The 15674-nt window shown below is 40.3% G+C and overlaps 2 protein-coding genes across 3 annotated transcripts in view; one reads left to right on the plus strand and one right to left on the minus strand.

Moving 5' to 3' along the window:
- The window catches only part of LOC117225022 (uncharacterized), a 46325-nt gene extending 36360 nt beyond the window's left edge, over positions 1–9965 (minus strand). The window contains exon 1 of one of the 2 annotated variants that reach the window (XM_033478314.2): positions 9803–9965. The gene's annotated coding sequence lies outside the window, so the exon portion shown is untranslated. Of the gene's footprint in view, positions 1–6407; positions 6529–9802 lie in introns of those variants that run through there. The other variant, XM_033478315.2, reaches the window with a different exon arrangement.
- Positions 6498–15346, plus strand: Klp64D (kinesin-like protein 64D). Its single transcript, XM_033478316.2, has 10 exons — positions 6498–6638; positions 10243–11707; positions 11926–12344; positions 12439–12629; positions 12731–12870; positions 12943–13140; positions 13211–13602; positions 13665–14082; positions 14301–14426; positions 14496–15346. The coding sequence occupies exons 2-10, from the start codon at positions 11693–11695 to the stop codon at positions 14631–14633; spliced, it is 2037 nt and encodes a 678-aa protein (XP_033334207.1). The 5' UTR covers positions 6498–6638; positions 10243–11692; the 3' UTR covers positions 14634–15346.
- Positions 15347–15674: the final 328 nt, after the last annotated feature.

Genomic DNA, 15674 nt, shown 5'->3' on the forward strand with positions numbered 1-15674 from the left:
GCTCGGCTGGCGCGCGGCGGCCCGGCCAACGAGCGCACGGAGCCCAGTTTCGCTCGTTGGCTCGGCCGTCCCGCGCCAGATGATCTCGCCTCCGATTGGTCACTGTTTTTCGTTAATAACTCGTAAACGAAGCCGCGGATCGCATTTTCGCTGAGGAAAAAGTTGCTTCGAATCGTCTCGGGTATCTCCTACTTTCGGATTGCGAGACATTTTTGCGACACCTTGTGCATGTATGCGTTCTCCGAGTAGAAAACGGTACGAATCTACAGGCATATGCGGCGCTCGCTAACTACGCTAAAATTGTCGATTGACGAAGATCGAACGAACGGTGCCGTTAAACAACGGTGCATCGGTCGCTCTCTGCGAAACGTTCACGTTCGGTGGCCCGCGAACGTCTCGCCAACGTGTGGTTGTTGCGAACACCTTGTGCGCCGCGCACGATACCGATGTCCGACAGTTCCATACTTTAGGGGAGAAGTGCCCCGGTGAGCACGATACCCCGTGTGTGCACGCGTTCACACGCACGGTTTTTCGTCTCCGCGTTCAGGGAGTATGGGAAAACGGTTCCGTCGAATTAGCGAGGTTTCGTGAATTCACGCCGCGTGCGTCTACGCTGCGTCAATAAACGCGAATCTATTTACGTTGCCACAGGCCGTAAAATATTTTTATCGGGGAAATATCTACGCGAACAACGACGACGACGACGACGACGGCAAGATGAACGAAAACGAAAGACACGTTGAACAAATGTCCCGAAACTATGCATAATGTGTAACGCGTGAACGCTTATTAGCTCGGATAATCTAAACGCGGCGTAACATTTCGCCTAAAATTAGTGTACTTTCCGTTTTCGATTCTGTCCATTCGTAACGTAAACGAGCCTTCGAGGTAAAGGTCAAACGCGAGGGAAGTTCTCGAAATCTTCAAAGAGGATCCGGTTGGACACGGAGTATAAACATTGTGGTGTTTCACTGCATGTACATACAGTAAATTCTTCTTAGTTGAGACGCTCAAGATTGTACACACAAACAGTGTGGACAATTTGGGTAGAGAGGGGGTACGATTATTCGAGCCTTGCTGCACACGTTTTTACAGTTGCCCGGCTTCGAAATATTCTAAACTTCTTGAATTGATCCCCCCCCCCATTTCCGTATTACGAAACATTTTTGGGACACCCTGTATATTAGGTTGGGGAATAAGTTCGTAGCGTTTTTATATTTTACTATTTTTTATATGATATATATATATATATATATAATTTATAGTATTATATAGTATTATATATATATATATATATATATATATATATATATATATATATAATTTATAGTAATTTACCGATATAATATATTCGAAAGTATCATAAAATAACGAGCGACAACGTCTACATAAATTCTTCTCAATCGACGCGAACGCGATTCGCGAGATTTCGAGAATGTCCAAGAATTTCCTCGAACAACCAAGAAAGAAAAAAGAAGAAAAAACGAAAGCATATATCGGTTCACGATGACGGGATTTAAATCATCGGAGCGGGGCTCGCGAACGTGCAACGCCGGGACGACGTGCAACGCGGCAAGCAATACGGTGCCTCTGCCACGGACTGTGCCACCGCTTTTAAGCTACCGGGAGAGCTCCTCGTCGACGACCACTTTTCCTTTTTTATTTGTTTCTTGACCAACATCTGTCCGCCATACCTTGCTGTACCGCATTACGTTGACGCAGCCCGTGCACGACACGCGGATCCGACAACTCCGACGTTATGGTGCAAGGTGCACCCCGTCTGCCGCGGCGGCGGCGGGTAGCGGGGTGGGGCGGGGAGGTGGAAGCGCGGAGAATTTCTCGGAGAAAAAGCGCCTCGAGGACCGTATCATCGGACGCGCGTCGCCCGATGTTTGATTTAAAGGCTACGGGCGAACTTTTTCGACCGCGGAATCGCGAACGATCGACCAAACAAATACGTACGTACGTGCATCGTCGAAGGAGTAGTCGGTGTCCCATGGACAAGCCGACATTGGCACCGGAAATGGCCTACAAAAGCGATACGCGTGCCTGTAATTTCATTTTACCGATATATTTCGGAATTATTTTTCTGTACTCATCGTCAACCTTTTTCTTAGCCGGCAAAATATCGTTCGGTTCGACCGCGCGCGCGATTCCAGAAGAACGGCCGACGTTAATTCGATCATTTCATTCCGCGTGAATAAGGATTTTCACGGTCGGGGTTCGACCGTCCGTTTCATTTTAACGCGCCGAGGTAATTCTACGATATCGAATAGATTTAGGATATTTTATTTGTTTCGCTCGGTCGAAACGTTATTGCATTTTGAAAAGTGTCCAAATATTAAGCCTTTGCACTCGAAGCCATTTTAACTGTAAATCTAGATTGATTTTGTTGACTTATACCAAGTAACTTATACTAACTAAGTGACATATTATACTACTTATACTACTAAGTGACTTATATTATACTACTTATACTACTAAGTGACTTATATTATACTACTTATACTACTAAGTGACTTATATTATACTACTTATACTACTAAGTGACTTATATTATACTACTTATACTACTAAGTGACTTATATTATACTACTTATACTACTAAGTTACTTATATTATACTACTTATACTACTAAGTTACTTATATTATACTACTTATACTACTAAGTAATTGCCGATTTCAGTTATAGATGTCTCTCACTCCCATTTTCATGATATCCGTAAATGTTATATTATAAAATTATTATTATTATTATTATTATTATTATTATTATTATTATTATTATTATTATGTTATTTTTTATTATCCGTGAACGTTAGCAACTGGACAAATTGAATGCAGCGGTCAAGGAAAAGCGACCAGAATTGGTCGATCGTAAAGGTGTCATTTTCCAGCAGGACAATGCTAGGCCGCACACGTCTTTGTCCACTCGGCAAAAATTCATGGATATTGGTTGGGAATCGATGTTACACCCGCCATATAGCCCTGATCTCGCGCCATCGGATCACCACTTATTTTGATCCCTCTACAACTCCCTTCGTGGTAAAACTTTTAATGACGACGACGCTGTCAAATCTCACTTAACTCAGTTTTTGGCCGAAAAGGATCAGACTTTCTACGAGCGTGGAATTTTCAAGTTGTCAGAGAGACGGCAAGAGGTCGTCGAACAAAATGGAAAATACATTACAGATTAAACTTCGTTCCAAGTAAAAAACAATTTTTTATTTCATTGAACAAATCGGCAATTACTTAGTCGCCAACCCAATACATGACAAAGTGCGTTTCATGCATATGAAATTTAGTCTTGTGACTCGTACGACAGTTAGGCTCTTAATATCTTTTTTTTTATCTAAACTTTGATAATATAAAAATTATCCTAGAACGTGATAAAACAATTTTTTTTTTAGTGGTGCCTAAGAGTCACCGCTCGAGTGCAAAGGGTTAAATGAGGGATCCACTGTGTCGCGTTTCGATGAAATTGAACGCGCCAAATCTGTGCAACGAGAATATCTTCTGTACAGATAACAGCTTCTTCGAATTTCCCTCGAACCTTTACCATCTTTTCGCGCCGAGAGCTCTAATCGCGCGCGGCTTCTTGCTCCGCGATGCTGGCTCGAGCGATCAAATTCGATTATTCCAGGGGCCCGAGAGAAAGAAAAGTTCGCGAGGAATGAATCTGTTCTAAATAAGAGGGAACACCGATACCGAGTTCGGTATGCGGCGGTACAGTAGATCCGATAAAAAAAATTCGTCTTCCAAAGGAAAAGTGGGTCCCGCCGCCAGCCCGTTTCCATATATGCAGATATCTTAGGAGACAGCTCCTTTCACGCAAGGTTAGTAAAGTTCGTTCTGAAACCTGTTCTTGTTTTGTCGTAGGCATCGACAGGCCTCGGTCAGCTTCCTATTTTAAACGTATTTGAAACGTGTCTCGTACGAGAAACGTGCGCGCGGCCCGCGCGAGGAATGTGCACGCGCCGGTTTACATTTCCCCGCGAAATCTAAGCGAGAGATGCGCGCGTATCCAAAATTATCGGCCGACCGATTGTTTGTTTTCCCGCGGGAAACCATCCGACGACACATGATCGCGGAGACTTCGTGCCGGAAAGATCGACGCTTTTTGCGCGCGGTCGCGAGAGTCGAGCCTTTTACTCGGCGAGAAGCTTTTCAGAAAAGCTATTGAAAGAATATATATAATATATATAAATAAATAATAAATAATAATAATAATAATAATGAAAAAAGAATAATAATAATAAATAATAAACATATTATATATAATATATATAAAGAATATATATAATATTGTGCCGAATATTTTCAGGACCAACGATCAGATTTTGACAACGAGCCTACAACGAGGATTTTTTTACTACTGAAAGGTATTTCAATCCTTTCAACTCGAAGGCACCGCTACAAAGTGTTCCGTCATGTTCCAAACTAATTTTTAAAACGTCAACTTTTTTCAGCTCGGTGTATTATGTGGCCAGCGCTGGGAAAAAGATAGATTATTGAAACAGTAAGTAGAGTAGTATAAATATTTGTATCTTCTCATCCGACACAAAGTTGGCGGAACGAACTATTTTCCAAATGAAAGTTACATATGGAAACAGCATTTTAACACGTTGAATGCCACGGGGGCCACCGGTGACCGGCACTTAACTTGGCGGTGACGCCATGATGGGGACCACCGGTGACCGGCGCGCCCAAATTGATAGAAATATATATAATTTCATATATCTAAAATAATAATAATAATAATAATAATAATATAATAAAAATAATACCTAAAATAATAATAATAATAATAATAATATAATAAAAATAATATCTAAAATAATAATAATAATAATAATAATATATCATCGTGGCGCCGCGGACAATTTCTGTAAAACCAGCGTGGCATTCAACATGTTAAATACATTCAACTATACATAATATCCTTATTGAAACTATCGTTTCAAAAAATGATTATTTCTCAGATTCTGTATCGCGCGAGAGAAGACGCAAACATTTATAGTCCACTCACCGTGTATGTAAAAGATCCATTCTTTTCCGGCCCTGATTACGGCACGTCGCGCGCTTCGAATAAAAAAAGGTCGAAGCTGTAGCCGAAGAAACGGAAAGTCGCGGTGGGAATTGGGGGGAATATACGTTCGTGTTCGGTCGAAACAAAAACAAAACTCGGTCGGCTGGCAGGGGGGGGGCGAAGCTACCGTTAACACCAGTTTCATAAATTAGCCCGCGGCCGTGCCGATATCTCCTTTAAAACTTGATCGAGACGCGGCAATCCACACGCTGGCCCGAATTCGTGCGGCTCTCGGGCGAGCGAGCACGTGCATCATCGGGTGGAAGAACCCGGCGGGCCGGCGGGCGGGCCGCGTACCCGCGAACTTCGGGCATGCACGAGTCCCGCGATTTCCAGGGATCTAGCACGCGCGCGCGCGCGTGACACACGCGACGCTTTCCACCGCGCCAGCGGCGTGAGCCAGAGGACCATGTAACCCATTAACCCCTTAATGCGCAGTTTTTTTGAAAAAGGCCGGCCAAAAAAGATCAATTCTTTTTAATGTAAAAGAACACAATTTAGAACGTTGTCTTGGCAAGAAAATTACAAAAATACAAAAATATTAAATATTTATACAATTGGTATGATTTCTAATTTTCAGAATATTACTATTATTATTATTATTATTGTTATTATTATTATTATTATTATATTATATTATATTATATTATATTATATTTTACATTATATTTTAGTGAAATATATATTGAAAAATGAGCGAATCAGAATCTGAATATGAATACGCTGTCGGAAAGCGGCTCACAAGGAAGAAATAAGTCGTAAGTCGAAAGTAGAAAAAGGATATATTTTATACTTGAATAAGTAAGTGTTATATAGCTTACAATCCCATGTAAATGATAAGTATCAATAAAACGATTGTTTTCTTTTTTTGCTTTCACATTGTTATCTTCAATTCTCGATTGCATTCGAGCGTGAAAAATTATAGCAACACAAAGTACAACGCCGCTCGAATTGTCTCGAGTGTGCACAGCTTGGCCAGTTTAGCGCGCTCGAGTTAACTCGAGCGTGCACGTTAAGGGGTTAACGGTTCTCGTCTTACTTTATTCTCCTTTATTTTCCAGCGGCCCGATACCGCTCTGACCTTGATGCCCACGTCGCATGCGAAGGAAAAGTGGAAAGGAAACGCAGGGCCCGCCCCGCCGGGTGGTCGCGCCCCTTTCTCCGAAGATATTTATCGTCCGGCTGGCTTATCCGATCGGGATCCGTTCTCTATTTCTCCGCGATTGGAACGGTGGCTGCGCCGGCGACGGCGGCGGCGCTGCGGCGGAGGGGCGGGGAACGTCGGCCGATTAAAAACGAAGTCTCTGTTACACTTACTCGGTCGGGATCGTTCGCTCGCTCGGCCGGCCCAGGAGGGTTACCGATTTTCCACGTGCCGCCACTCTTTCACCGGATCCGGACACTTTCACTCGGCTGGATCAAGAAAAATCGTTCCCGATCTGTCGTCTCTCCGCGCAGGCGCACACATAATCGTCCAACGCACCCGTCCTCGGCCACGAGTACAACAGCACTGACCTGCCGTCACAGAGGGAGAAGAGAACGGACCAGGTAACAGAACCTCTCGACTGTTCCTCTCTTGCGTCCTCTTTCTTCTCCGACACTCTCCTTCGTCGCCTCGTTCCTTCTTTATTCCTGCCCCGGACCGCCCCGCCGGCCTCGCGCTCTCTCGCGAGCTCTCTCTCTTTCTTCTTCTCCCTCCCTCTCTCTCTCTCCCTCTCTATTTCTCTCTCTCACTCTCTCTATTTCTCTCTCCCTCTCTATTTCTCTCTCTCTCTCTCTCTCTCCCTCTCTATTTCTCTCTCTCTCTCTCTCTCCGGCTTCTTCTCGCCTTGTCTATCTTCCCGTCCTTCCTCCTCGTCCTCTGACCTTTCTCTCTTCTATTTCCTCTATCTTCCCTCTATCAACAGTTTTCTTTTCTCTTCTTCTCGTTTCTTTCCTCGTTTCTTTTATTCCTTCCGTCCGTTCGCCGTTTACCGATCTCTCCCTCCGGTTTCGTCCTATGCGCCGCGACCGTCTCCCATCGGTTTCTACACACGCCGGCGACTTGTTGGTTACCCCCTTTTTTTCTCTCTTCTTCGATCGGCAAAACAGTAGTGATGTCGTGACGAATACAAATCCGTCATGCTAATGGAGAGACACGCAGAAAATATTATACTTTATCCCCGGTGCTGATGCTGAAGCTGATGCTGCTGATGCTCTGCTACTGCTGCTGCCACTGCTGCTGCTACTGCTGCTGGGGTTTCGGTTTTACAAACGCTGTCCCATTATGGGAGTCGACGGCGCAGCATCCGCTTCGGTCGGCAGACGGTTCACGCGTCGAAGTTCCTTATGAGGATATCCTGCTCAGAGGCTGGTGATATTTTAACGGAATAAAAAGCGTCGGTGACGAGCAAACTGCCACGGTGTCTCGTTATTTATTGGTCGTCGGACAAGATTTCGCCCGGATAAGAAATCCTCGGTGTCGATTGAAAGGCTGCGACCTCGGTCGTTTGTCGGTCGCGACGTGAAGATGGAAGCTGTTCGTAAAAGTCGGTCGGCCGATCGTTCGACGATAGCTTGTAAAAGCCAACGTATTTCCTATATCGCGTAGAATCGCGGAAAGAAATGAACGAACGTCGCGGCTGGTTCGCGTGAATACATTTTTTCACGGCTTTTACAGCCCGACGAGCTGCTGGAGATCCGCTTTCAATAACATTATCGTTGTATACATTGTGACTTCCGCGTGCACCGGAAGTCGTTCACGACTCCCCGACAGGTCTCGCGATACACTGTCTTGCTAACATGCAAACGCGGCGAGACTATCGAACGAGTTTGAAATATCCTCGACCGTTAGTTCTGTCTGTGAATTGTGTAACGGTGTGCAAATTCGAAGACAGTTTCGGCCATTGGGATTTGTAGAGTCACAAGTTTAAACGGAAAAAAGAAACGGTATCCGAGATTCAACGAATCAGCTTTCCTCTGCTCCTTCGACGCCAGAAGCATGTATAGCAGGGTGTCCCAGAAATGTCTCGCAATCCGAAAGTGGCGGGTTCCTCGGGTCGTTTGAAGCAACTTTCTCCTTTGCAAAAATTTTCTCCGAGGTACCATTAGCGAGTTATTAACGAAAAACAGTGACCAATGAGAGGCGAGCTCGGCCGGCGCGAGGCGACCGAGCCAATGAGCGGAACTGGGCTTCGTGCGCTGGTTGCCTGGGCCGCCTCGCGTCGGCCGTACTCGATTCTTATTGGTCACTGTTTTTCGTTGATAACTCGTTAACGGTGCCTCGGAGAACATTTTTCTAAAGAAAGAAGTTGCTTCAAATGATATATATTATAATATATTATAATATATTATAATATTATATTATATTATATATATATATTATATTTATTATTATATATTATTATATATATTTATTATTATATTATTACATTATATATATATAATGTATAATAATATATAATATAATTTTTATCGAATTTCAGTACATCCTCGCCCGTCGATTTGCACTTCCGGCAACGAAGTCGTACGCGTACTTGCGACAACTGCTGCCGAAAGCTTGGAAAGGTACCGCTTTTGCGGTTTCTTTGAAAACGATCGGAAAGATCGTCTTATTTATTTTTCGCATTCTAAACCGGACTCTCCTGCCTCCTCGAACGCGAACGGAACAACATGTCGGAAGCGTTAATTTTTCTTCGATGGAACACTACGTGAAACGCGCACGTAGAGAAAGTTTACTTTCGAGGTAAACTTGCTCGGAGCACAGCCGATAACATAAATACAGAACGAAGAAATTCGTTCGATCGTTTCCCTTGTCGTTTAAAAAAAAAAAAAAGAAAAATGTGGAGACATTAATTTAAGCATTCGTTTTGTCGTTTCATAAACATTCTCTAACGAGTGAACGAAGCAGTGCGAGTCCAATTTTGACCAAAATGATATAGTAGGTCGTCGTTCTCTAAAGAAAAAATGTAGTATTACCAAATCGAATACGGACGTAACCTTTATAAATCAAACAAGGAGGAAACGTACAGTGTCCCGCAAAAGTGTTCGTACACCTTTTTTTCGTTATTAGGCTTTCAGATGTAAGAAGATAAAAGACGTGAAAATTTTATTTTCTTTTTTATCGTTTTTAAGGTTATATTAGAAAAAGCTATTTCAGTCGTTCTCTAGTAGAGTAATCGTTCTGTCGCCTTAATAAAATTCAGCTGGTTTAATCCAGTTCGAACAACAATTATTGCTTCTTAACACTAAACAAACCGACCTGTAATGACGACTAGCGTACAACTCATAAGAGTGAAAAGATAGAATTCATGTGGGTTTTGTAAAGTTTTAATTACGAGACTTGTTTCAATAATATAATTTGTTCGATCATTCAAGAAGTCTCCCAAAGTTCGTAGTATCGTAAAATTAAAAAATCAGTCATTTCGACCGCGGTAGGTTTAGTGTTGAAACGTGTACGAACGCTTGCAGGTCACTACTGTTTTTTTAACCAGTCCGGACACCTGACGATCTCACACGACACAAATCTGTTTTGCCGCACAACGATCCCCGACGTCAACTAAACAGGGACACCGGGGAATTGTGAAACGAAAGACACACAACAAAACCGGCGCGGCGGCGATTCGACCGGCGGTGGTGGTTTCAACGTGAAAAGCACCGATCACCCTCCCCCGTCGACGCATCGTAGCACGGTAGATCGATCGATATCAACACCGAATAGAATAGGCCCTTACCTGATCGCCGCGGGTCCTGCTGCCTTTACATCGCCGTAACACCGGTAATCTAGCGGCTAGTAGCGTACGCGCAACGAAGTTCACCGTCTTCTCCCATAACCCCGTGTAGAGCATATTGCTCTCGCGCACAGAGAACGCATTGTTACGGTCGTCAGCTGCTGCTTCGCTTCAAACGAGTACTCTTTCTACATGGGTTGGAGGGAGGGGAGATCCACCGGGGTTCCGGGGCACGAGTTGCGGAGGGGAACTGCCGTACGCTTAGGAAGAGAGGGGGCTCCCATTCGTTCCCCTCTATTGTTCCCGACGCAATACGCATGGAATTTTCACCCGACCGATTGTCTCCGCAAATTGGGCATTCGTTGTCACCTATCGAGCATCATCGTCGCTTACGTTTACCGCGAAAATACGCTTCTAACGGTTTGTTTTTACTCTGCCGACAGTGGACTCGACAGTGGTCCCCGGAGAGCAGAGATACATCTATGGACAAGATAACGAAACATCCTGAAAATCGTCGGAACGAGGGCTGCGTATTCCACAGTTACATTCGACCCTCTTTTGTATAGCTGCACAATCGACGATGGCCAAGCATCGTTCGCAGCTTTCTTGATATTTTTCGCGGCACTTTTTTTGTTGCCTTCGTCAATCTTTCCGGTCTTCTGAATCTAACGGTTATGTTCGTATACGTATGTCGACTGTCACGAGATCGAATAATTTAACACGTTGAGCGCCTTGTCGATCAATGCGGTAATGACGCTTATAACTTTTCGTTATATAGTATCGTAGGAAATAATATTCTTTCTGTGTAAATAAATTTTTTCATTATTTGGAGATTATAATATTACTTGTTAAATATTACTAAATATTACTAATATTACTAAATATTACTTGTTACCGGATTGAAATTATTACCGGGCATTATTAAAACGGTATTCGCAGGGATCACGGAATGTTGTAATGCGAGCTATTGCTTCTACAATAAGGAAACACGAACGGTGTACAAACTGTCTATGATCGACGTGTTAGACGCAATTACTTTCTTTATTAGTTCTTTTACACGCCTCTGCACTGTTATCGATCGTATCGCTTAGAAGAGACTTTTATGATCCTAAAAGTGACTAATGTGAGATTTACTTTCTCGGAAGTGAAACGTAACCGCGTGATGAACAGTTTATACGTTATTAGTCGTCGAACGATGAGTCGTATGGCTGTCGAATGCGAGGCGATTATTGCTGGGTCAATTCGGACCCATGATTTTCAACTCGTTCTTTTTCTTCCATAAGATACTTGCTTCGTCATCTATATTTTTATTTATTATTTTATTATTATATTATATATATATATTATATTTTATTATTATATTATTTTATTATTATTGTGCATAAAATTTGATCGAAACTATAATTCTTAGTAAATACGGAAAATAAGGTATTGGTAATCGTAGAACTTGATCGTGCAGGTGCGGTATAAGATAAAACACAAATGCGACAACGTATTTATATGAAATTAATAAAACAAAAATTTCGTTGTATGTTCATTGCACATTTTTCATTGTACAAAATGTAACGTATTATAAGGTACGATAGAAATGAATTGATTTGAAATGCTTGTGCTCGCATTCTTCGTTCGATTGAAATCATTTTCCGCACCTGAGAAACGCATTTCAAGAAACTGCATATCGTCGATAACTTACCAATTGAATTCTCAACTCTGCGCGAAATACAGATGACGTGACTGATTTGCACCAATCTTCACGTACTTACGACCATACAAATCGATCCATTTGTTTACGGAGGTCGTCTGCTACTTCATCGTATTCTACCAGTGTTTTCAGATCAAATACTATGCTCTGAATTGAGTTTTTATGTGACTTTAAACAGGAACAGAGCTGCAATGCCGGGAACTGAAGTTAGTATCGTCAACTATCACATGAATATACACTTTAAATAGAAAATAGCATTAAGTATTTATTTGACAGTTCTATCTGTCAAACCGTGTTTTAGTAATGCTTTTTCACAAATTAACAAGAGAAACGTGTTTATTGAATTTAACGTTTGTTTTGATTCTTGCGTGTGTTCATTTATATATTTTATGGTGATCACTGAAACAATATATTGTTTATATAGGACAACCCGACAGAACTCGGGGAAATAGAGAATGTCAGAGTTGTGGTCCGCGTTCGACCTTTAAATGGAAAGGAGTTAGATGGAAATTGTAAAAACATAGTACACGTAGATACTATAAATAGTGAAATAACCGTTGAGAATCCTAATGCCGCGCAAGGAGAACCACCGAAAGTCTTCTCGTTCGATGCTGTATTCGACACTGATTCATCGCAGGTCGATGTTTATAATGAAACAGCAAGACCTATCGTCGACAAAGTTCTGCAAGGATACAATGGTACCATATTTGCGTATGGACAAACAGGCACCGGTAAAACTTATACTATGTCAGGGGCTAAAACATCTCCACAGCTTAGAGGTATTATTCCAAACAGCTTTGCGCATATCTTTGGATACATAGCTAAAGCTCACGAAAATCAGAAGTAAGTTTATCTCGTTTAAGGAATCTATTTCTGTAATATATAATATATATTACATATTGATTAAATGTCTGAAACAATTGTACATTAATTACAGGTTCCTTGTAAGAGCAACATACTTGGAGATTTACAATGAAGAAGTTAGAGATCTATTAGGTAAAGATCAAAATACAAGACTCGAAGTAAAAGAAAGACCTGATATTGGAGTATTTGTCAAAGATCTTAGTGGTTACGTCGTAAATAATGCTGATGATCTTGATCGAATAATGTCTCTTGGTAATAAGAATCGTAAGTATATTTTTAAGGACGATGAAGTTACAAAAATGACGGTATTGCAGACATTTTAGAAAGTATAACGAGCTATAATAACTTGTTCTTTCAATGTGCAGGCGTTGTGGGAGCTACAGCAATGAATGTATCAAGTTCTAGATCTCATGCAATATTTACGATCACAGTTGAATCTAGTCAACTTGGAGAAGATGGTGAACAGCATGTTAAAATGGGCAAACTACATTTAGTTGATTTAGCCGTATGCAATTTTTACCATTACTCTCCTATCTCTTTTTCGAACGACATATGCTAAATTACTATATTGTATCAGGGTTCAGAAAGACAAAGCAAAACAAAAGCTACCGGAGTCCGTTTAAGAGAAGCAACGAAAATTAATTTGTCACTTTCAACATTGGGTAATGTAATATCTGCATTGGTCGATGGTCAAAGTTCTCATGTGCCTTACAGAAATTCGAAATTAACAAGATTGCTTCAAGACTCTTTGGGTGGTAATTCGAAGACGTTAATGGTAATATTTTTATTTTTTCTTGGTAATTGTATTCATTAAATATTGTCATTAATTGTGCATTTATATCTAGTGTGCAAACGCGAGTCCGGCGGACATAAATTATGACGAAACTATAAGTACACTTCGTTATGCGAACCGCGCTAAAAATATTAAAAACAGAGCGAGGATTAACGAAGACCCGAAAGATGCTTTACTTCGTCAGTTTCAAGTGGAAATTGAACAACTACGCAAACAATTAGAAGAAAATGCTGCAGAGATGTCCGAATCGGAGGACGAATCCGAAGATTCTGAAGAAACAGGAGAAACTAAACAAGAAAAGAAAGCAAGGCGTAGACGAAGTCAAATATTAACAATGGAAGAGTTAGAAGACAGAGACACAGAATCTACCGAAAAAATTGACAAAGCTGAGAGAGAGGATAAAAGTCCAGACGACAAGGATGTTATAGAATTAAAGAAAACTCAGTAAGTATTTAAAACGTAATCTCTGCAGTGAGGCATATACAAGAGGTGTTGATTTTTTGTAGGAACGAAAAGGAAGCGTTACGAGAAAAAATGCAAAATTTACAAAATAAAATTTTAGTTGGAGGTGAGAACTTGTTGGAAAAAGCCGAGGCTCAAGAACAGCTATTAGCTGCTGCTGCAATTGAACTTGATCAACGTAAAAGCAGAGAAGAACAACTTAAGAAAGCTATCGAAGCAAAAGAAGCTGAACGCATTGACATAGAGGAGAAATATTCTTCTCTTCAAGAAGAAGCGGCTGGAAAAACGAAAAAATTGGCCCGTGTGTATACAATGTTAATGTCTATAAAAGCAGAATTGTCTGATTTACAGCAAGAACATCAAAGGGAAATGGAAGGGCTCCTAGAAGGTGTCAGAGGTATTGGAAGAGAGTTACAGCTTCAAGAATTAATAGTAAATAGTTACATTCCTGTTCAATATCAAGTATGTAAAATATATTAATATTTCTAATATTTAATTTTACATATGTAGATTCATGAAGTTGATAGGACTTGCTTGCAATAGTAACGTTTCTACTTTCTTCAGAAAAGTAATTATTGCTCTGAGTTATGCATAATGTATAAATATCTGAATCAGATTACATTTATTCTATGTATACCTATGAAAGTCTGAGTGTCTTATTAATTTTTATCTAATTACAGACGATGATTGACAGTTATGTTCATTGGAATGAAGACATTGGAGAATGGCAATTGAAATGTGTAGCATACACCGGTAATAATATGCGCAAAGCACAAGCAACTCCACCCGTGGGAAACAACAAAGATGTAGGTTTTTATTTCTGATCGTACTGGGAAAACGAATGTAGAAGTATTTATACGATTTTTCATTTACAGCAAACACAACCAGATATGTCGAATATATATCTTTCTTATAACACTGGAATTGACAATACTTTTGCGCAACCGAAAAAGATAAGGGGCCGATCTGGAGTTCCAAGGCCAACTACTGCACATAAACGCACTCAGCATTAAAAGTATATTTAAACTATAAAGTGATAAAGATATTTATTTTTCACCGAGTACCTTTTTTTTAGTATTTTTTTCAGAGTATTATATTTATTTTTGTTTGTATCATTTGTATGAGAACGTTATACTACATGTACTTATACACTTACCCTTACTTTAAGTCGCTTGCGTTTAATCCTGTTTCGAATATTCTACAAAGGAACAGAATCTCGATACCTTCCATTATTATGGAAGTATATTATATAAAATTGCGACAATGAACCTTAGTTCGTATTGATTAATAATATGTATACATTCATCGTCTTGTGTAGATATAAAAAGAAGTTGTGAAAAATCTTATATCTGAAGTTATAATCAGTTTTAATAGAATCAAATCTTATTTTAGATCAATTTATTATTACTTATTAAAATTATAATATCTGAAATGAATTGTCATGATAGCAAGATTTTGTGTTTTCACGCATTTCTATGTCTCTCTCTGTCTCTCTCTCTCTCTCTCTCTCTCTCTCTCTTTCCATCTCTGTGATGTTTGTTAAATATTAGATGTCCAAGTTTAATTTAATAGTGAATATAAGTACATAGGAAGTACATTTTCATATTTAATAGCATGCAATCTAATTATTACTATTAATAAATAGAAGATTGGTCTAAAGACTTTAGAGTGGAACATATGTACTGTACCTGTGCGATAAGAAATAAAATAATTTGCTCTATATGAAGATATTAGGTACATTTATTAAAGGAATGGGAATGCAATATTTAAAAAATAATTGTTAGCAAACTTGCGTCTTTTTACATTGCCATTCGTATATACTTTAATAAGAATTAGATTTTTTAGCACGACGATAATACTATAGTATGTATATTTCTGCAGTACTTTCTAGTTGAAAATATTTTTAAATAATCATGTAGCAAAGGCATAATATGCATTTTCGTATTTAATTTCAAGTTACTGTTAGTTAAATTGTGATTATTTCACCACGTCGTATTGCGTAAATAAAAATAGTAGCTTAAATATATTTCAATTATTCTGAGTAATAAAAATAT

The sequence above is a fragment of the Megalopta genalis genome, chromosome 3 (genome assembly GCF_051020955.1).
Source record: "Megalopta genalis isolate 19385.01 chromosome 3, iyMegGena1_principal, whole genome shotgun sequence".
Lineage (NCBI taxonomy): Eukaryota > Metazoa > Arthropoda > Insecta > Hymenoptera > Halictidae > Megalopta > Megalopta genalis.

What these genes read in the sequence shown, in the direction of transcription:
- Klp64D (XM_033478316.2), top strand. An exon ending in TACATTTAGTTGATTTAGCC is followed by an intron (nt 12,871 to 12,942) that starts GTATGCAATTTT and finishes ATATTGTATCAG; the next exon opens with GGTTCAGAAAGACAAAGCAA. An exon ending in ACATTCCTGTTCAATATCAA is followed by an intron (nt 14,083 to 14,300) that starts GTATGTAAAATA and finishes ATCTAATTACAG; the next exon opens with ACGATGATTGACAGTTATGT.